Below are 26,861 nucleotides of genomic sequence, written 5' to 3' on the forward strand. Positions count from 1 at the left end.
TACTTTTGAGGAGAAGTATTTTAGCAAGAAAATGGCATACCTAATATTACCCTTCTCTACCTCTGCCACCTCTGTTTCTTTATTAGCCTTTACAACAAACAATTAATATTCTGCATTTTTATTCATTTTATACCTTATAAAACCAGATTTGACGTATGTAGAATGTATAAGAAGAATTCTGTATGAAATTTGCAGGTAACATGAATGTATGTTTTTAGTCAAAAAATATAAAAATAAAAAAAACTGTTGAGATGATGCTATATCAGAAAATATATATATTCATTTTGTAATCTGGTATTCATGGCTTTGGTAGTAGGAAAAAAAGACCACACTTTAGCAAGTACATACATATTATGCAGCAGTTTGACATCTAACAAAGATACACATTCTAAGATTATAGAAACCCCATCCTTTCCCTCTCTTTCTTTAACATTTCTCTAATTACCCCCTCTCTTTGCCTCTCTCTTTGACTCCCTCTCTCTCTCTCTCTCTCTCTCTCTCTCTCTCATTCAGGATTTTGGTTCTCGAAATTATTCTCTCTCCATTCTCATGTACACTTTCAACTGATATTTTTCCAAAACCAGACATAAATTGAATAATTAAGATTCTTAAGTGAAGAATTTTATTTTCAAGCCTGTCATACCATTCAACATTACCAAGAAGTTGTTGATACTTCACAATCTAAGATCAGATTCAATTATTAAATCATCACTCGTGTTACTGAAATATAAATTGCAAATTGAAGAAGAAGTAAATAGGTTTTGTTGGGGTCACTTAGTAATGAATGGTCACTTACAGGCATCGGTCATGGAAATTAAAAATCTAGGTCCCTACCAATATATCTCATTAATTTGGGATCTTAGCTGTGAAGCCCCCCCCCCCCCCCCCCCCCCCAACTCCTCAAATTGTATTTTGTAGATATTAGGTGGTACAGTTTCCTCCTTTGTTTCAGCAACCAACAAAAGTATTTTCATAATTTTTTTGGAACAGAGAGTAAACAATTTTGAAATGTCTTCTTGCTTCAAGAACTGTATCACTATTACAGCATTTGAACTGATTATTCTACTGCACACATACATTACATAGTGATTTACTCACATAAATCCATAAATGAGGAAATACATAATCTGCAGCTGTTTGAATACCTAATCACTTCATATGAACACCCACAAGTAAAGCTCAATGCAGATCAATTAAAATGCCCCAAGAAAAAACTTATGAAATTCCTTTTAGAAAATAAGAGGCAAAGGGCAAAATCCAAATGTTACAAAAAAGCAAGCCTGAGGAGGAAATAAAAGCCGGGTCATTTTTAGTCCATCAAACACGACAGCCCCCGAGGCCAAGAAACAATCTCACTTCCTAACAACAAACCTGAAAGAGGAATGGAAAAGAATACCAGCATGACATACTTCATGTTTGGGAATGTTAAAAAGTCTAGGAGTTCGATTTCTGTTTGTTGGCAAATCCATTTGTGGGGGACCTACTGAATTTACAGGAGGGGAGAATTTACGTAGGGCAAGCAAGCAAGCAGCGCTCCCCTACACGCGTACGTGTGCCCTGTGGCAGGAGCACTCAATGGTGCGCTTTGTAGAAGCTCGAGTGCCAGCACAGCCCCGATGCAAATGCATGGCGGATGAATTATGGATGACGGTTATTTTAAACCAAAATCAAGTGCTTGTATGTGGTGCAGTGCTTTAGAGGATCTAGCCCTGGCAGGAGAGAGAAAGATAGGGAACTCATGCATTTAGAGCAGAAATCAAGCCTGAGGATGAATTCTCAAGATAATGTATAGGGGTAGAGGTAAACAAATAAATGCACCAGCCAGCCAGGTATTCCACCAGGCTAAAGCATTTGGTAGCGACAACAAGGGAACAAAAACAAAGAGAGAAAAGAAAATCTTTGATGGTGGCTCATAACTTTAGGGGGCACTTGTAAAGGCTGGGTGTGCGTGTCAATCCGTCGGGATAAGCTGTTAGTGTGTTTCCATAATGCTTTCAGAGTTCTGACTTGTCTCGATACCCTAAAGCATTTTCCAATCTAGACTTGAGTTTCTGTGCTGGGATGGTCCTCTTAGAGTGCTCCCAGAAATGTTTTCAATAACCCCTGATTGGTTTAAGGCTACACCTAACCATGAAAGCAGCGGCTAAGAAAGAGGTTGTAGACAGCGGGCTGGCTGGAGGGTACTGCATTCTCAATACTATTTTTCTGAAACTCAGGTATGGACTTGAAATATTTCCCTATCTCTATTGCCACTCAGGAGTGACTTTGAATATTTAAGAGCAACTTGAGAGTTTTGTTTTTCAAGTTATAAGAAGTTCTGTATAGAGTCCAGACATGTTCTTACACCTCACCTTGGTAAACCAATAGCATTGACATTTCAAGAATTCACCTGATGTTCAACCTAATCACCATAATGGCCCACATTTAGTGATTCTGTTCAATAACTTCCCATTCACAGCCCTAGAAAGTATATTAGATGTAGGTGAATGAGCAGGAGAAGCACACTTTCTGCACAACTACATGTATGTTCACTTATATTGCATAATATTGTTATACATCGTGTGTCGGTGTGTTTGTGTGTGTGTTTTTGTTGAAATGTTTACACCTTTTCAACATGTTGAAAAAAGTTAACATCACTTTTTTTCCTGAGAAAATTATAAATTATGCATGTCCTCTTGTAAGTCCTGTATATGATCCTTTTATAATGTACATGTATCTTTATCATCTTTCTTTGTCTTTCTGTCACCATCCCTATCTCACTACCTTAAGTATCTCACCCTCTCTCTCTCTCTCTCTCTCTCTCTCTATCTCTCACTCTCTTTGTGCTCTCTCTTTATTTCCCCCCTCTCTGTCTGTCTGTCCCTATCCCTCTCTCTTTCTTTCTCTCACTCACTAATTCTCTCTTAATCTTCTCCCCCCTTTCTCTCTCTCTCTCTCTCTCTCTCTCTCTCTCTGTTACATCTTAACTTTTTAGGTTTCACATTTTCATTAGAAAGATACAACCGATAGATTCAACCAAACAGAAATGAAAAGCACGGCTCTATTCTCTCTCATTCATGTACTCATCAATCACCTTTCATACAAAATCAACTTCCTATTTATTAAAATTTTATAAATTTCTCATCAAAACTATGATAAATGTTTATGCTAGCTCCTTGTTGATCTCTTAATCAAATTAACCTTTGCAAAGCTTGTTCATATTTCATAATCTCAATGTGAATCATGCTTTGTCAGGATCAATTAGTTCTAAATCAGTTTCCAATCTAGGCCACATCTTTCCAATTTGCTTGCTCATTGTCTCCTGGTAATGGAGATTTTCCCTATACAGTGGTGGAGCAAAAAGTTTGGTTCATCACAAAAAAGTGATGTGCTTTTAGCCATTATGGGATCAATCCCTTTGTCTTTTAGGCTTCGTCACAACCTTGTCCTACTTCAAGCCTTTGTATGAGTACTCTACTATTCACAATGCAATCACTGCCTGGTAATGACAGGCTATACAATCTACACTCTACATTTACATAGTGTTTGTTCATTAATCTGAATCAGGGAATTAGACTACCAGTTAGTTAATGTTTTTGCTATTTCAAGATATTCATAATTTTCTAAAATGAAGTTCATTACTTATGCCTCTATTGTTCATGTTTCGCTATAAATATCAGGGGGTGTTTCACAAAGACTAAGATCGACTTTAAGTTTGACTTCATTATGGCAGCTAGGCCGTTCTTTCATGCTACTGTTTGCTCTTACCGTTTACTGTCATTGGTCTCTCAAGGGATGAACAAATCATGGTCACCCCTCTACAAAATTTACACTTTGAGATAATTCATTATTGAAGGAAAAAAATTATCTAAAGATCATAATATACCACCTGTATATTGTGTATAAGTCCACATCCCTTCTCTTATTTAAAATGCCCATGAAACATTCGCTGAAGACAATAATCATTCCTGCATGCATGGTTCTTCAGAGGTTTAAGCTTTTGTTCAATTCAGGTTTAACAAGGAAAGTTAATCTGAAATCTAAGTTTTCCTTCGTTAAAAGTGATCTAAGACCCAAGATTGGGTTTAAAACAGAATTAATAGAATATGGACCTTGATCTTCAATATCCATGCATTTGGACATCACTTAATACTTTGCCAATACACAAGCTCTACAGTCTTTATTCCAAGAAATTGAATCTTACATTTAGACCAAAATACTTTGATTACACCATGATGTCACTGTCCTGTACCTCTCAGCTCATATCATGCATTTCATCTTCAAGCTGCTGATTCTAACACTCTCTTCAGAGAATCCACTCTCTTCCATCAAATAGAAAGTTTGTCCATATCTAAAGAGAGCCTACGGCCTCATTTATCAGTCACCCTCCATTGAAGATGAAGCAAAGCAAATCAAGAATAGTGTGTTCTTCCCTGCATCGCTACCCATCCAATCTAATTCATCATTCTCAATTAAATCTCTTTGTTTCAATGAAGCGTGCAAGCCACATTTGTTTATGACTTGAGGTCTTGTGCTAGCTATTAACAGCTCTGCAGTCAGATTGGCTTCTTGCTTTCTACATGCCTGGGGTTGAGATTTAACGGGTGCACACTGCTTAGAAAACCTCTCGAGCTACAATACATGCATTACACTGACTAAATCAGATGTAATATGCCTTTATTAAGCTTTCTGGTTTACCATCCTCTATTGCCTACGGTACTATCATTTCAATCTAAAAAGGACTTTTTGAATGACTTGTTAATCCTATGAATTACCAATATAGTCCTACATGTAAGTGCATACAAAGGCACTGCCAATTTAACAACACAAGGTTTGTCCTGATGAAATAAGAAACAGGATTAAGTTTCTAAAAGAAAGGATGAGGAATGTTAAATTTTTCAGCATTCTAAATATTTACTTCCCATTACTGGCTTTTAGCAGACAATATGATAATAACAATAATATTTTGGGTTTATATAGCACTCAAGACATTGGCGTTGTATCTCATCACGTTGGAGAACAAGGAGCATTCAAGCCATGCGCTATTTAGCAATTATCACACACTCACAATGCTTAGCAAACGAGAATGACTTTCACATCCTATAGGGTATGCATTTACACCTGGGTGGAGAGTGGCAAATGTGGATTAATATCTTGCTAAAGAATGTTAGTGCTGGGCTGAGATTCAAACCCTCGACCCTTGGATTGAGAGTCACATGGACGAACCACTATACCGCGACACCTCAACGAACATGCCACATGAAGGAAAGGAACCTGTTCTTACCACAATGAGGCAGAACCTCCACAAACATGCCTCATGAAGGAAAGGAACCTGTTCTTACCACACTGAGGCAGAACCTCCACAAACATGATACATGAAGGAAAGGAACCTGTTCTTACCACACTGAGGCAGAACCTCCACAAACATGCCACATGAAGGAAAGGAACCTGTTCTTACCACACTGAGGCAGAACCTCCACAAACATGATACATGAAGGAAAGGAACCTGTTCTTACCACACTGAGGCAGAACCTCCACAAACATGCCTCATGAAGGAAAGGAACCTGTTCTTACCACACTGAGGCAGAACCTCCACGAACATGCCACATGAAGGAAAGGAACCTGTTCTTACCACACTGAGGCAGAACCTCCACAAACATGCCTCATGAAGGAAAGGAACCTGTTCTTACCACACTGAGGCAGAACCTCCACAAACATGCCTCATGAAGGAAAGGAACCTGTTCTTACCACACTGAGGCAGAACCTCCACGAACATGCCACATGAAGGAAAGGACCTGTTCTTACCACACTGAGGCAGAACCTCCACAAACATGCCACATGAAAGAAAGGAACCTGTTCTTACCACACTGAGGCAGAACCTCCACAAACATGCCTCATGAAGGAAAGGAACCTGTTCTTACCACACTGAGGCAGAACCTCCACAAACATGCCACATGAAGGAAAGGAACCTGTTCTTCCCACACTGAGGCAGAACCTCCACAAACATGATACATGAAGGAAAGGAACCTGTTCTTACCACACTGAGGCAGAACCTCCACAAACATGCCTCATGAAAGAAAGGAACCTGTTCTTACCACACTGAGGCAGAACCTCCACGAACATGCCACATGAAGGAAAGGAACCTGTTCTTACCACACTGAGGCAGAACCTCCACGAACATGCCACATGAAGGAAAGGAACCTGTTCTTACCACACTGAGGCAGAACCTCCACAAACATGATACATGAAGGAAAGGAACCTGTTCTTACCACACTGAGGCAGAACCTCCACAAACATGCCACATGAAGGAAAGGAACCTGTTCTTACCACACTGAGGCAGAACCTCGACAAACATGATACATGAAGGAAAGGAACCTGTTCTTACCACACTGAGGCAGAACCTCCACAAACATGCCACATGAAGGAAAGGAACCTGTTCTTACCACACTGAGGCAGAACCTCCACAAACATGCCACATGAAGGAAAGGAACATGTTCTTACCACACTGAGGCAGAACCTCCACAAACATGCCACATGAAGGAAAGGAACCTGTTCTTACCACACTGAGGCAGAACCTCCACAAACATGCAACATGAAGGAAAGGAACCTGTTCTTACCACACTGAGGCAGAACCTCCACAAACATGCAACATGAAGGAAAGGAACCTGTTCTTACCACACTGAGGCAGAACCTCCACAAACATGCAACATGAAGGAAAGGAACCTGTTCTTACCACACTGAGGCAGAACCTCCACAAACATGCAACATGAAGGAAAGGAACCTGTTCTTACCACACTGAGGCAGAACCTCCACAAACATGCCTCATGAAGGAAAGGAACATTTTCTTACCACACTGAGGCAGAACCTCCACAAACATGCCTCATAAAAGAAAGGAACCTGTTCTTACCACACTGAGGCAGAACCTCCATAAACATGATACATGAAGGAAAGGAACATTTTCTTACCACACTGAGGCAGAACCTCCACAAACATGCCTCATGAAGGAAATGAACATTTTCTTACCACACCGAGGCAGAACCTCCACAAACATGCCTCATGAAAGAAAGGAACCTGTTCTTACCACACTGAGGCAGAACCTCCACAAACATGCCACATGAAAGAAAGGAACCTGTTCTTACCACACTGAGGCAGAACCTCCACAAACATGCCACATGAAGGAAAGGAACCGGTTCTTACCACACTGAGGCAGAGTAGTTCTCTCTTGACAAAGTCCAACCTTCTCTTCTCCACGGCCGAGAGGTATGTTTGTAGTCGAGTGTAGGAGTAAGGGTAGCAGTAGGAGAACTGGTAGAGATCACTTCCTTTATCAAAGCAGAAAGCAAAGGACATCACATAGTTCTTCCTGTGGTCTGGACATCGGTAATAGTACACATTCTTGGATGGTATCCTCTGCCTGTTAATAGATCACAAAACAATGGAATAAAGTTCCTGAATTTATTGGAATTCATAACCAATTAAAAACAATGAAAGACGATGATATATACTTGCAACTTGAACATTCACTTACTATGAGTTTTTTCTACACTACACTTAATAACACTTGTATTGAATAGAAGAGGTGCTTTGTAAGTCCATTAGAGTTGATGTCTGAGTTCAGGAAAATAGGCATCCTATTTATGGGTCCGTCCAGAAAGTTGGGGCACTTTTTGTAACATACCAGAAGTGAGAAACTATGTCTCCTATCGACAGTAACAATGTTTGCTCAAATTGAGTTTTGCATAAAAAGCATAGCCAACTATCTTCAGAAGTACTCAAGCTTCATGGTTAATCAATATCATGGACCTAAAAATTATGTAATGATATATGAATATGGTGTCCATGTAACGCTAGTAAAAAGAGAAATGTGTATTAAGCAAAGATTTTGAAGAAAAGCAACTGAAACAGGAACAATTCTGGCAGGGGATTCTATATTCATTGCATAAAAATCTTCCAACAGATAATTTCATCTTCCATGTGTAGTAAGGGATCTAATCATACCTACGTTACATGGACATCGTCATATTTTTTGCCCCAACTTTAATGAATGACCCTCATCAGGTTTACATTATTTGAATTAGCCAAATATTAATTGCTTTAATCTGATTACAGAACACAAACTGCCAAAGACTAAAATTCAATACTTCTACAGCATATTGTCAGCTTCCATAAAGAAAACAATCAAGCTAGAACACACATGGGCTGGTAGTAAATGCAAATCCATAACTTTATACAAAAAATATATACATCTAGATATTTGATAAAGACCAGTACACATTCAAATAATTTGACAGTTAAAGTATGTCTCATGGTCTCTAAATTTCTTGCTGTCGAAACTATTTGCTTTAAACAGACATTCTGATAAAGCAAACAAACAAACAGAAAATTATATTTTGAGAGTTATTGCCCATAATTTGAGCTATTAATGTTTGTATGAGTGTGATTCAGACTAGCCCTCCAATCAATCACAGCTAATAAGTCAATGTCAATCACACTTAGGCTGAAAGCTACTAATGGAATCAACGCATCGCCCGTACCATCCTGGCATGTATAGAGGGCCTCCAATAACAAAAAATTCATTAATTCCTAATAAATGTGAAATCTTGCAGAGGAAAGTGGGAGCCAGGCCTCAATGAAGGGCCTTTGTCTGTTAGAGAACGCATCCTGCATTGATTGATAATGGCACTGGAGTGATTTGCCTCTAGCCCTCAATGAACCACTTCCCCTCGCTACCACAACCAAGGGATATAACTACCACTCCAGCCCTGCAAAATCTGTATACATGACAGTCGCTTCTACAGTGGATGGGTTCAGACTTGCAGTGAGGGACTGAGTGGAATGCATGGGAAACGATGCCATGTATGAACATGGTTAACACAGGGGTACTTATAAGCCTGGTTATAGTAGAATATAGAGTAGAAATATATAAAAGATGTATAATTGTCTTAGAACGAGAGGAGAGATGGGAAGGCACCATGGGGTTAATTATAAACACCTTTAAGTGCCTACGGTCAAGCAGTACAGCTGGGTTAACTTAAAACATAGTGACAAAGTGAGTTTTCAACAACAAATATAGTATTTGAGATACTGAAGTACAAATAAGAGACAGCTTTAGTCCTCTCTTTACTCACAATAATTATAGGTGGATGGGTAAGATGGTTGATTGGTTATATGGTTGAAAATTTAATCCTTCTCTGTCTTAATGTGCCCATTGCCATCTTCTGTATTACTCATCAACTTATAAATCTACCATTTGATATAGTATGTGATTTTGTAACGTCCCTCTCCCATCCAGCGGAGTTCATACAAACAAATATGTGTCTTCAGGATGACCAAGAGTATAGGGTGGGTTAGCATTGGCTTTTCAACTTTTCAACTCCAAACCAAAGTTCATTCCTACAGTATGCATCAGTTATAACAACATTATACAAAATATACACATGTAATTAAAATTTACATTCCAAATATAACAATTCTTCCATTTTTGTCGTGTAGCACCTTAACTACTCCCCCCCCCCCCCCCCCCCCCTTTCTCTCAATCATACTTCATTTTCTATCTTTAATTTATCGTTGTCACTCTATCTCATTCTCTTTGTATTCTTCATGCCATCCGTTGTTGCTCTAAAAATACTATTAGACTCTTTTGACATGGGGGTAAATAATTTACAATACTTTAAATTTGTATTTATTTTTCTAAGAATTTAAGGAAAAGCATCTCACAATTTGTTCTCTATACAAGTAATGTTCAACAACAAAAAAGTAAATTTTGATTTCAATAAGAACATGTTGATGTTGAGGTTTGAGACTGATAAATTTATTTCCAATCATTACCAGAATTCAAGAATACCTTCAAAAGAGAATCTTTAATAACCAATGTCTGATGAGATGACAATATGAAGCCCCCTTGCTCTCCAGCTGAGAGATAGGGCAGCCATCTTGTCTGTGTTTCCTACTCACTTCATTTCAATTACAAGTATCCAGTCAACTCTCAAGCACCAAATCTCCTAATTGGTCTTCAAACCAAGTACCTAACATTCTAATTATTACCGTAATTGAATATTCTTTTCTATTTATCTGTCTTGATGTTGAGCACTTCTTGGTTTTGTGGAGGGGTGGACAAACAGACCATCTCCTTCAAGTCAGTAAGTGGCTATGTATTTACCATTCTTGACCATTCTATAAAATTACCTCAGTTCAATTGAGGTTACAAAATAAGATAAAAGGCCGATACACAAAAAAGCACAATAACACAATACACAGGAGACACAAAAAAAGAAAACTTTACAATATGTAACACAATGTATACAACATATTAGGTACATATATTACAATACTTTTTCACTACTTAAGTCTTAAGTACATGTACATTGATAATAGGTTTTCCTACAGCTTAATCAAGCATTACATTCCGTCTAGACAGTTGCGTTATCAATACTCTGGCTTACTTGTTATTCCTAGGGTTAAAACAAGGTGGGGGGAGCCAACCTATGTCATGCTGGGCCGTCTTTATGGAATAAGTCTCCTTAAATGGATTAAACATAGCAGTTCTGGTGAAGTGTTAAAAAATAATCTTAAGAAATATCTGTTTAGCCTATAATTGATAACCAGTACCTTCATGCATACCTGCCAACCTGAGACAAGAGAAATTAGGAGTAAATTTTTCTGGATGGACTACGAGGTCGCGAACCACCGAAGGATTGGGGTAGTAGCCCGTAGATTGGGGGGGGGGGGGGGTACACAGCACTTTAGGGTCTATTTTTTTTTCTCTCCATTTTAATGGTGCAAATGGGCCTTTTCCTTCAACCTTTTCGCCCCACACATAAACAATTTTTGAAATGTGAACACTCACAAAACTACATGTTTCACTACCCACCTCAGTTAGGAGCCCTATTTTGCAAAGGTATATAGTAGTAGTAATCCAAAATAAATCTGAGGAAGTCCCGTAAATAACAAGCTTCCACGATCGCAGTCATCGCACAAGCATTGAAGAAAACACGCCAATGTATACAGTGTTTATGCACGGCGTATCAACTGCACACAGGGGCGTACGCAGGGGGGGGGGGGGGTTTGGGGGTTCAAACCCCCCCTTTGGTATTTTTATGTGTGTAAACCCCCCCCCCCCTAAAAAAAACCTAACCCCCCCCCCCCCCTTTGGTTTTTTTTTTTTTTTTTTTTTTTTATTAGTTAAAAAAAATATTTAAAAAAATAAAAATAAAAATATATATATATATATATATATATATATATATGCCCATGGCTAACCTAAAAAAGGTGACCTTACCCCCCCCCCCCAACGAAGAAAAATGTCAAATTTTCAAATTTCGAAACCAAAAAAAAAAAAAAAAGTGTCCGCTTACCCCCCCCCCCCCCCCCCCCCCCCTGAGCGACTTTTCGGCCGGCGCGATTTTAAATTTTTCGGGAGCAAAATATTTTGGGCCCGATTTTAAACCCCCCCCCCCCCCCTTGAAAAAATCCTGCGTACGCCCCTGACTGCACATGTAATATAAATACACGTGGGCTGTACGCAGGTATGAATAAACATCCCCAAATTGCTGATGTGAGATGCTTGTAGGATACTTTACAGGACAGAATGGACATTTTGCCATTGAAAATGGCGGACGCACACACAAAATATTAATTTTAAAAAAATTATTTAAAAAAAAAAAAAAAAAAAAAAAAAAAAAATTAAAATTAAAAAAATCGGAGTTTTGATGCATGCACTCGGAATTCGGAGTTGGTATGAAAAATGCGGAGAAACTCCGCCTAAATCGGGGTGGTTGGCAGGTATGTTCATGTCTGTACCTTTTCTGTTACACTTTTGTTATTATCATGTATTTCATCTTTTGCACAAGCTGCGCCTTGATAAGTGGACTTGGGGCCATACAAATCTTATGTAATATTATTATTATTATTAATAATAATACAGAATAACCTACATGTATCAACGACATAAGTTCAAGATAATGCAATGGCCTTTGACCTTACCATCTTGTTCTACTTGATGATTTAACCATCGGTGCCATGCCCTCTCTGTACAAGCTCTTCGTCTTGCTGAAGTTAACAATGTTGAATATCACACGCTGCAAAATAAAACAATTACAAGCAAATTTAAGACCATATTCAATAGCCCCAAATATTTTTCCTTCAAAAAATGAAACAGTCACAGGCAACTTTCAGACCATATAAAAAATGGGCAATATGCTTTTTCTTCAAATCTCATGAAGTGTTTTCTGTGTATACCAGTACTCTTAAAAACTAGTAAGTTTCCATCAAGGTTCAATTTTCTTTACATGAAGCAAACATAAAACATAAAACATCATTGGGCTTTAAAAATGTGTAATCAATTTGCAATTTCAAACAGGCTTTTAAACTGGTTCATTGTATTTATGATTAAAATTCACTAGCTTTGCATGAAATAAACATACACCAGACATAAAGATTATTTTTATTATTACCCCCCCCCCCCCCCCCAAAAAAAAAAAAAAAAAAAAAAAAAAAAAAAAATAATAATAATAATAATAATAATAATAAAACAAAAATTAAAAAATAACAATAATAATATGTTGTCAAATTCAGAATCTCATTACCGGTAACCTGTTCTCTCAGAAGTTTATCCAAGGAAAGTGTCTATTAAAATGTTTCACAGGAATTTTTTCTGGGTAAATTCCAGTAGTGCTTGAAGTTGTTTGCACATGTACACATGTACACATATGAGGCTTGCAGTTTCTTTTATGTTCATAAACACTGGAAGACAACCAGTATTACCTGAAGAAAAGTATCATGGTATAAGAAACAACATCTGTCATTCACAAAATAATGATTGTTACACCCTACATCATGTCCACAAGAGGTCCTTAGGTACGGATAATACACTGGGTTAGGAAGGTAAACGGGTATTGAAACTCTGTGATATCTTACTGACCTGATCTGCCTTGGTATTCTCCACTGTGAAGTTAAACCAGACCCTAAACCTAGGATTACAGGTATCGGGTCTAACAAACAGATCGTATTCATGCTCTGTGATGTAGTCAACACGACCAAGGTTACCTGTGATGGAAACAGTACCAGTAAAATATATTCAGATTTATCTCTTTTCACTAAAAAATGAAAGTTATTGATGAGTTATGGTGTGTTTGAAATCATATTTTTATTTCTCCATGTCTATTAACAGGGCAGATCTTATATGATTTTAGTATAGATTGAAATGTGCGAAGCTTTTAATATCAATACATCACTCATACATGTACATGTATGCAAACAACCTAATTGAGAGGTACTCATGCTCTATAGTGATCTTTATATTCATTCATTACCTATTACAATCTCTCAAAAAATGATACTAAAAATACAATTAGCAGCCCATCATACTAGTAACAGCAGCAAAGGCATATGCGTGCATCTTGCTATTTCATCTTTGGTCTGATCCCCATGTGAAGTCATGCACTTACATTTGCAAAATACGTCATTTATTTTAGGCATTCCATGTACATTTTGTATTGAATGAGTTATAATTTATTTAGAAAAGTGCTGTAGGCTATTATGTTTTATATATCTAAATCTTTGGGTGTTTTATGATACATTATATTATGCATTATGTCATGTTATTACTAAAGGAAACAAGAGTGTTTCTACTGGATATAATTTTCCTTCTGTTTTGCTATAAACACTGCATTGTAAATTGATTTATATGGTATATATGTTTACAGAATATTGATATGTTACATTACATTGTAAATTGACTTATATGATGTATATGACGTTCCCAAACAGAATATTGATTGTTACATTACATTGTAAAGGGATTATATATTTATAAACAGAATATTGATGTACATCAATGAAGTTTAATAAATACAATACAATACAATACATGTATGTACATCTCTATCAGAGTCTAATACGGCACAAGATAAAATACAGAAGTGCAAGTTATGGTACTGTTTGTTCCCAAAGAGTGAAATGCACAGCACACACAATACATTCAGATCATACAATGCTTATTAAGTAATATTCCTTTGTACAGGTACATATTTTCGTTCATTTAGTAATGGACGGTCAGAATAACTATATAATCTGTACATGATTGCAAATCATATTGCATAAATGTGTTGTTGTTTTTTTCTCGTGTATAGTGTTGTAAAAATCTTATGACCTGCCATGCATCCAAAATGGGACCATGCTCCTGGTATTTATGTATGACAATTTATTTTGAAATAAAGACTTGATGAAACAAACAATCAATGATGTTGTGAAGTTAAGCTAAAGGTGTAACATAATCCTCCCCCCTTCCAACCCATTCAATGAATCTAGTACTCTATAGAGCACCCCCCCCCCCCATCCCCTCCCTTCAACCCATTCAATGAGTCTCTAGTACTCTATAGAGCCACCTCGTCCAACCCCCTCCCAACCCAACCCATTCAATGAGTCTCTAGTACTCTATAGAGCTGACTAATCCACTATTCAGGGTCAAGATCATCATTCTAAGCCCTATCAAACTAAAGACCTAAAGCTCCCTGGTCTTTATATTCCATATCCAACAAAGAAATGGTGTGAAGTATTAGCTCAGTACTGTCAAAGGGCCCACAACAATGGATATAAAGTTCTCTGGTTATTTACTACTTGACATTATCTCTCTTTTGAACATTTCATTCAGGAAGTCTCTTTTTGTCTTCATTATCAAAAAGATCTGCCCATCACTCAAAGAAAAGAAACAGACCTGCAAATGCCAGTATGTCAGTACACAAAGTCCATAGACAAATGTATGTTTGTAAAGTCCAAACTATACCAACATTGTTATTGATATTTGGACATTAACTTGACAAATCACCATGCAGTTATTACCATTAACTCTCGCTTACGCCAATTGGCAAGATAGAGATTCTCTTTCGCTTTTCTTTTGGATCTATAGTTTATTTCCTCCTCTTTGCCATAAGAATGTTGGAAACATTACCAGTGGCTACAAAACAACAACAACAAAGAACACTTGAGACCATTACTAAAATATTCTTGGACATAGGAATAATTGCAGATGTCTAGAGTTATGCAAACCTTGAAGAAGGAATGGTTTGCAGCCATTCTGAATTGTTAATCATACATAATGGATGGCTTGGATATAACAATTGTAAACTTAGGAAAAATCATAGTAAAGGGCTAATGCAGATATAGAAACAGGATTAAATGTTAGAATTCTATTGGTTAGCTCAACCATCTGCATGTCTATATTACTCTGCTGATGTGCTCAACTGAACATAGAGTCCTATCATAATTACATGTTTAAAATTGATGATTGAATACTACCTAAATCTCCTGAAAAAGAATGAAAACAAATTAAAAAACACTCACCACATTCAAAACATGCATCAAAGATGAGATGTCCAGGTTTAGGTTTGCCACTGTATCCAAGTGGGAGTACAGTGAACTTATTAAGATTGCCAACAACTGCATCATCAGCATCACTTTCAGAGCCTGTGTGTTAACAAAAATACAGATATTAATAGACATACCATGAATACCGATAATTCTGTCTGTATGAAACATTCACAGATTGTACAAACTGTTCTGATTCACAAAAGTGTCATTTTTGTATGTGTGTGTGGTACAATCTTAGAAAGATGTTCATAGTTAAATGGCAGTTCAAGTTTTCACAGGATTTTTAATCTAAATGCATTGACACTCCCTGCATATTTACACTAAAATAATCAATACTGTCATCAAAGTGGCAAAGGAAAATCGTGTTCTACAAAAACAGCTTCTTTCGTGTACACCGCTTGTAATTTCCAGCTGATTCAAAATCATGTAGAAAAACTTTTAAAAACGCCGCTGATTTTCCTCTGGCGTGTCTCGTTACGCATTACGATCTAATTTGTGTAAACGATTTTACATGAAGATTCAGCGCGCATACACGGTGACAACAAATAAATGCACAATGAATACAAAGTGGTTGATCGAAAAGTTTGACAGTGGACTCGCGTTTTGATATTTAATTTTCAACAACAAAAATTCTATCATCGGTAAGTTGAAAAGATTGTATTTCACTATTTATTTATAATTTAGGTGTCATCATGGCGCTAGTGTAGAGTAAAGGAGCCGGTTTTTCGGCCACTTAAGACAAAATCCTATTTTTTGGACCCTTCACTTCCTATTTGTTATCATTTTTTGTTCAAATCATGAAGCAAATATTATTATTATTTAAACAAAACAAGAATCCCAGAAAAAAATCACGAATTGCCATGACAATATTCATTTCAATTTTCACTGTTTCGGAGTCAGTTTTCGGCATAGCGTACCAGTTTTCGGCCGCATGTACAAAGTCAATAGGAAGCGCGCGCACGCACCGTGCGTTTCCGCGCTGATCTATAGCACTAACGGGCGGAGAAGATATCCCACACCGGAGCTCCCCGGAGCTCGCCAGGCCGAAAACTAGTACTGCGGTGATCGGATATTGGAATCTGAATTAGACAGAGATATCGTGTGTGCGTTGCGGTGTGCGGCTGCATTGATTTAATACATGCGAGGAGATACTTTTTAGCTTGCGACTAGCACAAAATCGGGCTCTAAATCTGAAAAATACTTGAAATAAAGCTCATTTTATGGTACCCATATTTCTTACAGACACGCGTAAGATACTCAATTTTTCAGATTCGGGTAGCAGGACCGCCGATTACATCGCTAAAATGTGATATTTTAGGATATATTTTTCATTGCAAATGTGGTTCTTCAGTGACACTGGCATGGTATGGTGTGTGTGGGATATGTGTTATGCTATTATGCGATGTATTTTAGAGGGATTTTACCTTGCATCCAACCAATCGGCCAAAAACTGGAGCTGGCCGATTACCGGCTCCTTTACTCTACTTTGTGTATTTTTTTTAGCAGTTTCATATCCATTCTTAGCGAAGGAATTTTAGCCCAATTTTTTACTAATTTTAATCATAATCATATATCGCATTTTCCACCTGAATTTGGATCACATCTGACATCGGGAAGCCTCCGTTTAGGGCTTAGTTTGATGTCGACGTCGTCGCTCAGACAGTAGTCTACTCTAGACCTAGATCTACTCAGTCTCAGTTACAGTATCGTGCATGCGTGTAAATAATCTACCATAATATAAACCATACAAGAAGTTTGCATAATTCTTTACTGATAGCTCCAGTTTGAGGTGCAGATCTATAGCGTAGAGGCGGTACTAATGCTACTATGTGTGCGCAAGGCTATGCAAACTTTCATTCAAATAAATAGATTATTCATCCAACCAAAATACAATACACAGATAAGAACACATGGGACTGCACATACAATTTCGGTCAACTTGTCCGGGTCACTAGCCTCGCTCCATGTAATCTGCAGACTTACTCACATTGTCACATTTTCTCATGAACAATAAATATTTTAAAACTTGACAACGTTATCTACGTAGGTACAATTTAGACTTTAAAACACACTTACCAGAATCGGCTCGCTTGTCTGCCATTTTTCGTCAGAGCTGAAAGTATCAGATGCGCATGCGCAGTAAACTGGTTGCTTGGCAAAAGACGCTGCGAGTGATCCAAGACAGACCTCGCTTGCAATTTTATCATGGTCATCATCATCATCATAACCATTATTATCCTCATCAACATCATTACCATAGGCGCCGGAAGTGGGGTGGCAGGGGGGCACTTGCCGCCCCCCCCCCCTCCGGCCCCAAACAAAAAGTGGGGGAAAACGCATTTTTGCCCCCAAAACGCCCCCCCCCCCCCCTCCAAGAGAAAAAAAACAGCAAAGGAGTAAAGATGGTTTGTATTTTTAGCCCAAAAGAACATAATAATAATAAAAACCTGCATTAAATCACATTCAAAATTCCATTCAAAGAAAATGAAAGATAACAGGAATTAAATTTACTAACATTCCGCATGTCGCCTATATTCATCAATGGAGGTTCTTTTAATAGCGATATCGTGGAAATATTGTGAGAGGATGGGAAAGCGTGTGTGTTTTTGTTATAGGGGTAAGAAGACATGAGCCCTCAAATGCTGGCGTACTGATGTGGGGGGGGGGGGGGGGGGTTATTTCTTATTCGATACCAGTGATTTACAAATGTTGCTGAAATGAAATGATTTTCCGGGGTTTTTTTTTCCTCAATTTTGTTGTTAAGCCATACCTTTTTATGCGTTTGTTGGAAAATTAGAAATTCCCAAATTTTCAGTCAGGCGAAAAATATGCTTATTTAGAAGCCTTCATATCAGGGCCTGCAGAACGGCTGGGCTCGGGGCTCGAGCCCCCCTCATTTTTTGAAAAAGTATGTTACAGAGAAAAAGAAAGAAAGAGAGAGAAAAAAATAAGTGACCTGCCAATGTCACAAATGTCGCATCCCTGGATGCCGTCTGACCGTAGTTAAATATCTAAAACCTCTGAGCTTCAGGGGGCTCTGCCCCCTGGACTCCCAGCCAATTAGTGACCTGCCTGCAGTGTCAAAAATAAGTTATATAAATATGCTTATCTGACCGTAATTTAATGCCTAAAAACCCTGAGCTTCCGGGGGTTCGGCCGCCTGATCCCCTGCCGGGGCTCAGGCCCTGGACCCCACGCCAATTTACGCTCTATATACCTGAGCGTTAATACTCACTTTGAAAAACGTTCCGCGGGGTCTGCATGTAACGTGTAAGAGTGGTGGCGATGCAGATTTTTCTTCTGCTCCCCCTTCCAAACGTTTTTGCTCATTACGTCACTGCCCCTGGAAGGTGAGCGGGCCCCTGGAATGTTTGCCCCCCCCCCCCCCCAAAAAAAAAAAAAATAATAATAATAATAATAATAAAAATAATAATAAATAAAATAAAATAAATAAATAAATAAATAAAAATACATAAAAAATAAAAAAAATCCCAAACTCCTTCCGGCGCGCTTGATCATTACTATCATCATCATCTCCAATCAGTCAATCATTATCATCACGATCACGATCACGACATTTCTTTGATTTAGATAATTTTCCTTCCGTTCCAAGTCTTCCACTCCAAATCCCCATCACTCCTTCAGTTTTTAGTTGTTGTTTTTTCTAGGCCCAGGGCCCAATTCAACACCTTTTTTTTATTCTGCTCACCTATCAATTAACAAAATGCAGCCAATAATAATAAAGGGACTAATAAGAAGAAGAAGGAGAAGGAAAGTAAAAAGAAGATATAGAAGTAGAATTAGGAGAATATCGAGAAGGGGAAGGAGTATAATGTATAATATAAACATAAGCTCATTTCTCTGTCATTGTATTTTTCATTATTGTGACCAACTTCATGAACGACCATAGACGGATAAGAGGAACTTAGTAACATATTTTCTCTTTGCTTTTCTTTTCTTTCCTGAAAGTGCATGCATTGGGATATATTTATGTAATGTCTTCTCTATACATGAATGTTTTGTAATTATTATTGTTACTATCATTGTTATGCTCATTATCTATCATCATCATCATCATCATCACCATCATTATTATTATTATTAGTTCAAGTTCAAGTTCAAGTTCGTTTATTTATTTCATTTCCATAAAAAACACAGCAAATGCAAATAAACATACAAGTATAAATACATACAAGGAATGGTCAGTTATTACAATAGTTTAAAATGAAATTGGAGAACATAGGAAAGGCCCATGGTGGCTTTGTATAAAAAGTTCCCCGAATATTATAATTTATATTATTTATATTATTGAGCATATATGAGTTCGAGATATCACAAAATATAGCGATAAACACAAAATACAGCAATAAATACAATATAAAGACAAAAAACTACAAACATATGTATGAAATAATCTAAAATTGGAGGCGGGGGGGGGCAAAAAGGTTTGGAAGGTAAATTTAACGGTACTCAGAATAAAAGGTCTGTTTCATTTTTGTTTTAAATATTGAACTGTTTTTATAAAAGCGGAGGACTTGAGGAAGAGTGTTCCATATGTTTGGCAAAGTATTTCTTACTGATTTTTTAGAAAATGAACTTTTTACTTTCCATAAATGAAACGTGTTACAAAGCCGAGTATTGTGAGTATGAATTTGGTTATTGATCGAAAATATGGAGGATATTCTTTTTGGAAGTATATTTTGAAAAAAATAAAAACCAATTAGTGCAGTATGGTATTTGAACAAATCAAAAACATTTAGGGTTTTTAAACGAAGAAATAACGGAGCAGAGTGGGCATAATAATCACTACCTGTACAAATACGTAGAGCCTTCTTTTGTAATTTGAAGAGGGTATTAATTTTTCCATGACACGAATTTCCCCAAATACTTATACAATATGTAAGATAAGGTAATATAAGTGAGTTGTACAAAGTGAATAAAATGGGAAATGGTACATGAAATTTTAATTTATATAAAACACCAATAGATTTTGATACCTTGCTTATAACATTATCGATGTGGGAATCCCAACGAAGGTTGTTATCTACGGATACTCCAAGGAAATTTACAACATTTAATTTTGATATAGATGTAGTATCAATATTTAAAGTTACCTTATCTAGTACATTGGAAACATTTTTACTCTTATTGTGAAATATACAAAAGTTTGTTTTAGAAAGATTTACTATCAATTTATTAGCTTTGAACCAAGTTGAAACCTTGTCTAATTCTTTGTTGACCTCGTGCTCTACATTATTTAAATCAGGTTGTGAAAAAATAAGAGTTGTGTCATCTGCATACATAATATACTGCATGATATGAGAAGATTGAATTAAGTCATTAATATATATCAAAAAAAGCAAAGGGCCAAGTATAGATCCCTGAGGAACTCCGTGTGTTATGTCTGCAAAATCAGAAGCATTATTATTATACATAGTAAATTGACGTCGATTGCATAAATAACTTTTAAAAAAATTAAGAGGGTTTCCACGTACACCATAAAAGTTCAATTTGGACAAGAGAATTGAATGATCAACTATATCAAATGCTTTTGATAAATCCATAAATATTCCGATACAAAAATTATTTTTTTCCATTGCTAAAGTCACTTTATCCTGCAAATCAATTAAAGCATGGGTTGTGGAATGATTACGTCGAAATCCAAATTGACAATCAGTAAGTATATTATGTTTAGAAAGAAAACTATACAATCGATTATAAACACATTTTTCTAGTAATTTAGATATACAAGGTAACAAAGATATTGGTCGATAATTTTTTAATGAATGACGGTCGTCTTTTTTAAAAACGGGAATAATCTTAGCAATTTTAAGTTTGCTTGGAAACGTACCAGTTGACAGTGATATATTAAAAATGTAGACCAATGGTTTTACAATAGCATGAATGATTTGTTTGAGTACATTGCAACCTATGTTATCATATCCACAAGATTTTGTATTTCTTAATGATTTACACACTTCAATCAATTCATTTTGTGATATAGGTTTAAAAAATATTGAAGAAGAAGTTGGGACATGTAGGTAATCTGTGTGAGAAATGGTATTAACTTGGGCAAGGCGATTATTTGCATCAAACCCAGAACATGAGGAAATAAAATAGGAATTAAATTCATCTGCAATAGATTGATCATTTTCAACCATTTTACCATCCTTCATAATATATGTGGGTAATTTGGGTTTTGATTTATTTAAAAGGGTATTGATAGTTTTCCATGTATCTTTAATATCATTTTTCGAATTTTCAAATTTTAAACAAAAGTAGTGTTTTTTTTGCCTTTCTTAACATATTATTCACTTTATTCCTGTAAGATTTGAATTTATTTTCATTTACAAAAGACCTATTATGTATAAATTTTTTGTAAAGTTTATTTTTCTTTTGAATACACCGTATCAAACTTTTATTTATCCAAGGCTTTCTGATTTTCAATCGTTTAGACTTATTTGGTACCAAAGGTAAACATTTGTTGTATGCAGTGGTTATCACCGATATAAATGTATCGTACATCTGTTCTATATCCTGAAGGTTGTTTAAAAAAGTCCAATCTATTCTATACAATTCACCTAATAATGCTGCAATATTTTCGTTTGAGATTTTCCGAGTACAAGTTTGAATCGTTTTCCTATGTCTTTCATAATTATCTATATTGAAAAGGGAGAATACAGGTAAATGATCTGTTACATCAGTACAAATTGTTCCGCTCGTACATTTGGATTCAGTAAGGTTGGTAATTATATTGTCGATTAATGTTGCAGAGTTAACTGTAATACGAGTGGGAGTTGTAATCAACTTTAATAAACCAAATGAGCAGTTTAAATTTACAAATGTATTTGCACTTTTATTGTTCGTTAAGTTTGAAAGATCTATGTTAAAATCGCCTGTAATTATTAAACTGCGACGGGATACACGAAGTAGTAGTTCATTATAAAATTTGAAAAAAACATCAAGATCTGAATTTGGCTTTCTATAAATGACTCCAACTGTGTATTTTAAAGTAGGTCCTAGTGTAATGTCAACAAATAAATATTCACAAGTTGAATTATCATAGGTGTTAAAGATATCATCCCGAACGGTGCATGTTATATCATCTTTTACAAACAGTGCAACACCTCCTCCTCTACTAACACAACCAGCCCTATCCGAATGTATGAAAGTATAACCGTGTAAGTGAAATGGAGTAACTGGTTTACCACAAATCCATGTTTCGGAAAGGGCAATTATTGAGAATTTATTTGACAATGTATCAAGAAGATTTGTAATGCTATCAAAATTTCTATTAAGACTACGGGCATTCATATGAATTAAACTGAAATTATATTCATTTTTTACAAAAGAAGAGTTAAATTCACTGGGTGTATAACATGAACAAGTATTACCGTGTTCAAATATGCATATATCTGGATCCAAATCGTTTAACGGATTACCCATGTATTGTAAAGGCAACCAATGAAACACATCTTATATATATAATTGAAAAAGAAATCCCAGGATGCTTACAGCAAGCACATGAGAATATATACACCATATTTGGTTCAAAAAGTCTCAATCTAGAAAAATAATCATTGTTAAAACCTTCAAACTTTTTTCTTTCCACCTCCTTTGAAATAGTACTAGGAAAATTAATATACTGAGAATACATTTTGAATTCAGACAGAACAAATAACATAAAACAATATCAGTATTACATAAATATATAGATATACAAATAGTAGAAATCAAAATCTAAAACAAACATGAATATATATACACAAAGTACAAGTTTTATGTAGTGTAATACGAAATAAGTTGGATGTCCAACAGGAGTATATTTTGCTTTACACAATGAATTACAACAATTTCAAATCATCCACGCTGCGTATGAGTTTGGTAGATTTCGTACTTACTCCATTTTGTTCTTTAAGCAACGCGATTATTTTTCCGTCTTGGCTCCACGCCGTTTTCACTTTCTCATTTGCCCTTGTTTCATTGAGCAATGTTTGATTCTTAGATGTCAGATCTTCTACAATGACGTATTTCGTTCCCTTTAGTCTACGACGACTCTTTATGATTTCATCTCTTTTTCTGTAGGACTTCAACTTTATGATGATGCCCCTCGGTTTGTCGTCTTTCTGAGGGTTCTCTTTCCTGGGGCCTACCCTGTGGCTTCTCTCGATGTGCTCGATAGACAAGTCAATTTTCAGGTTGTCTTTAGCGACTTTCAAAATTATGCTATCAGTGGTTTCATTCGATTTTTCGGGATAGCCGAAAAGCCTTAAACAATTTCTTCTGGAATATTGCTCTTCGGCGTTCTGCTTCAGGTCAATGGAATGTAGATGGTCGTTCTGCACTTTGACATTTTCATGTAGCTTTACGAGGTCTTTTGTCATCCGATCCTTTTCACACTGGAGATCCATGATGAGGGCTTCTTGTTTGACAATCACTTCTTCCATGGAACGAATTCGTTTATCTACAGAATGCTCTACCAGGGCAATGAAGGCCTCACTTTTAAATAAGTCCGTGATTACCTCCCTGACAATGGGGGAGTTCTTTGTCTGTGATCTTGTTGTAGCATTGCCTGTTGAGCCTGCCATGATGGATGGTATAGTTCAATAGAAGAATAGAGCTGGAATGGGAGTCAGATTAGTCCCAGATTGATGAGTCACTGCAAGTCATGACCAGCAAACAATAGCTGGGGGAATCCGTTGTTATTGTTGTGTATAATCTTAGCCAATCTGCCAACCAGAAGAAATAGCGAGTGCCAAGATGGGTAAATCCAACAAGAAAAACGGGTATATGGGACCAGCAATCAAAAAAAGGGTTCCAAAACATGAAAACGGTCTCACAGAAAAGTTGATAAAAAAGTAGTTTCCAGCCACCAGCAGACTCCAAAAGACACTCCTGTTAGGTTCTCCCAAGTTCCATATAATTACATAGCTCCAGGTATTATTCAAAAGTGCATAAATCAGCAAAAGACAGCATTCTCTTACCAAGTCTCATAAGAAGGGTTTTATGCACCTCGAAGCATGTTCTCTGCTATTAGTAGTAGTAGTAGTAGTAGTCTAGTAGTAGTAGTAGTAGTAGTAGTAGTAGTATAATCATTCTGAATGTGGTACTGTCAGAAACCCAATCATTGTTCAATATTAAGGAGACAGCGGCTAAATCTGCTCATTTTTTTATATATTTTTTAAACACAAGTTTTTATTTGAATTATTTTCCCCAGACTGTTCATGATTGGATGCTTATATTCTCCTCTTTGCAACAATCATCATGATAGGCCACACGTGATGGTGGAAAGGATAGACCAGCATGTATTTAAATTTATGCATGTCTCTACAACACTAACTATATAGGCGTAAAAAGGAAAAACGTTGCATTGCCCGTTGCGACCGACCCACAAATCTTAAAATCTACACCTATACGGTTGGCTTTTTTTAATTTTTTTTTTTTAATGGGATACAAATTCATTAAAAATCACAAAATTATTCCAAACTTCTCACTCGTCTAAATAATTATGCCTTAGTTTCGAAATCCTGCTAGTAGACGAGTAGACCCCGGCCTCGTTTACGTGTACATGAACAGAATCCAGCGAAATTTGGTCGACGTTCCCGGTTTTGAGTTTTTTGGACGACGGTCGCTATTTTGAAGGGGGGGGGGGGGGGGGAGTAATAAAATAAAAAATTCCGACCAACATCTTTTTTGTTTAGGCCCTAAATCAAAGACTGTGAATACAAACTTGTTGTCGGCTTGTGAGACATAGCAATATCTAATGTGTGCATCCTGTATTGTGATCATTTCAATAACCCATTCAATGCTTCCTCATCTTTTTGGTGACAAAATTAATGATGGAAAATTTTCACAGCAAGTCATTTTTACAAGAGCAATAGATTTTGTTATACAATTAGAAGAATATGATTGTTTAACTGGTCTGTCGGACAAAAATCCACGGAGTTTATCTTCTCTTTTAGATTGGCAAGAGTAGGACCGTTGCATAATAAAATAACATTCCTCTGTGAGTATGAAAAACGCATCATGGCGTGGACGGGGAGGAAGAATGGGGAAGAGCCGGGTGATGGGATCGATTAAGGGAGGGGGAGCTGGAAGGGAGAAGAAACAGTGCAATGAGAGAAAAAATATCTATCTGTGAATTCTGATTTCGATTATAAGTTACCTGTAATAATAAATTTATCACTGTTCCTACATGAGCTATAAATCGTCTGCAACAACGAAAAACTGTTTCTATGAAGGACCAACATGGACGGAGTTTCTCAGCCAGGCTCAAGATTGACTGCTTTTAGTGCAATACACAACAATATATGACACTGTTTTTTTTTCTTCTTTTGATAGAAACAAAAACCTGCACTCTAATGTAGAAAACGAAGGGGATGGTTGCATGGCAAACCGGGTCGAGTTGAAAGCTAAAGTGACAGTGTGCCACGTTCTTGAAACTTTCATGATCTACTCGTGAATTAAAGATAGTTGTGCTACTTAAAACCTCCAAAATATTCAGTGACCGCGGGGTTGTAGGCTTGTAGTGGCCGATTGTGAGAATATTGAGGCATTTTTGCAGCTCTAACCTGGTAAATGATTTCATTAGAAGACTTTATTTTACCTCTCCCTCCCGCCTTTCCTCCCAAGCTCTCCTCTTCTATTTCCGCCCACACCCTTTCTCTCTCTCTTTCATCTCATCTTTTTTTCTCATATCTTTCTCTCTCCCCCTCTCTCTGTCCCTCTCTGGGGTCAGCTCTACAATGAGAATATGTAGTTGAGCAGATTTAGGCGTTCGCTACTTTATTGCTACTTACCGCATCTTCTGCGTCACAGATTGGGCCTTTTTTTTAAGAGGTCTTGATTTAACCCTTACCCTAACCCTAACCCTAAAATTTCCCATAGGCTCAACACGCACCTAACCCCAATCTGTGCCAAATAAAAAAATAACGCCGCCGGGGAGTTAGTGGGGAAGGAGCCATTTCGAGTCAAGCGGGACATTTAAAAAGAATGAAAATTGGGGGCGAAAAGTTTGGGATGGGTCCTAGCTGACGCCTATCGGTGGAAAAGATGGTGGTGTGGTAAAAAAAAAATGTAGGGGGTAGCCTAGCTGCGCCTGTCGTCAGCGTTAGCCACAAAGCTATGTACAATTCTCAAATACACCAAATATGTCCCTTTCGCCATATTTAAAGCGATTGTGTAACTTATAGATGTTAGTTTCCTTGTCATATTCACTCCCTACAGTATTACGCTATTCTATTAGTCTATTAACAACTTTTCAATTTAACATGCAAATAATGAAGGGGGTGATTTTACTTGTCATATATAAAAGGGCCTTTAACTTGCACGGGGGAATTAAAAGGGTCTTTCACATTCTAATCTACACTTCGCATGCATACCCTATTCAGCAGAATCAGCTGGTGCTCAACATAGGCTTCGGGGGGGGGGGGATCTCTATTGAGTCGTTTTTTGTTTGTTTATAAGTCATATTTTGTATTCATTGACAGGGTACCAATTGATATCGGATATAATGG

General features: G+C 36.9%; 1 protein-coding gene across 2 annotated transcripts in view; it reads right to left on the reverse strand.

The window, feature by feature from the left end:
- The window catches only part of LOC115928632 (cytosolic carboxypeptidase 6-like), a 71,675-nt gene extending 54,153 nt beyond the window's left edge, over positions 1-17,522 (reverse strand). For both annotated transcript variants that reach the window (XM_030996164.1, XM_030996166.1), the window contains exons 1-5: positions 17,422-17,522; positions 15,319-15,441; positions 12,899-13,023; positions 11,962-12,056; positions 7,177-7,393 (exon numbers count right to left, since the gene is read on the reverse strand). In XM_030996164.1, coding sequence (XP_030852024.1) covers positions 7,177-7,393; positions 11,962-12,056; positions 12,899-13,023; positions 15,319-15,441; positions 17,422-17,446 — 585 coding nt within the window. In that variant the 5' untranslated portion in view covers positions 17,447-17,522. The remainder of the gene's footprint in view (positions 1-7,176; positions 7,394-11,961; positions 12,057-12,898; positions 13,024-15,318; positions 15,442-17,421) is intronic.
- Between the last annotated feature and the right edge of the window lie 9,339 nt (positions 17,523-26,861).

Source organism: Strongylocentrotus purpuratus, unplaced genomic scaffold (genome assembly GCF_000002235.5).
Source record: "Strongylocentrotus purpuratus isolate Spur 01 unplaced genomic scaffold, Spur_5.0 spur5_scaffold_3, whole genome shotgun sequence".
In the NCBI taxonomy this organism is placed as follows: domain Eukaryota; kingdom Metazoa; phylum Echinodermata; class Echinoidea; order Camarodonta; family Strongylocentrotidae; genus Strongylocentrotus; species Strongylocentrotus purpuratus.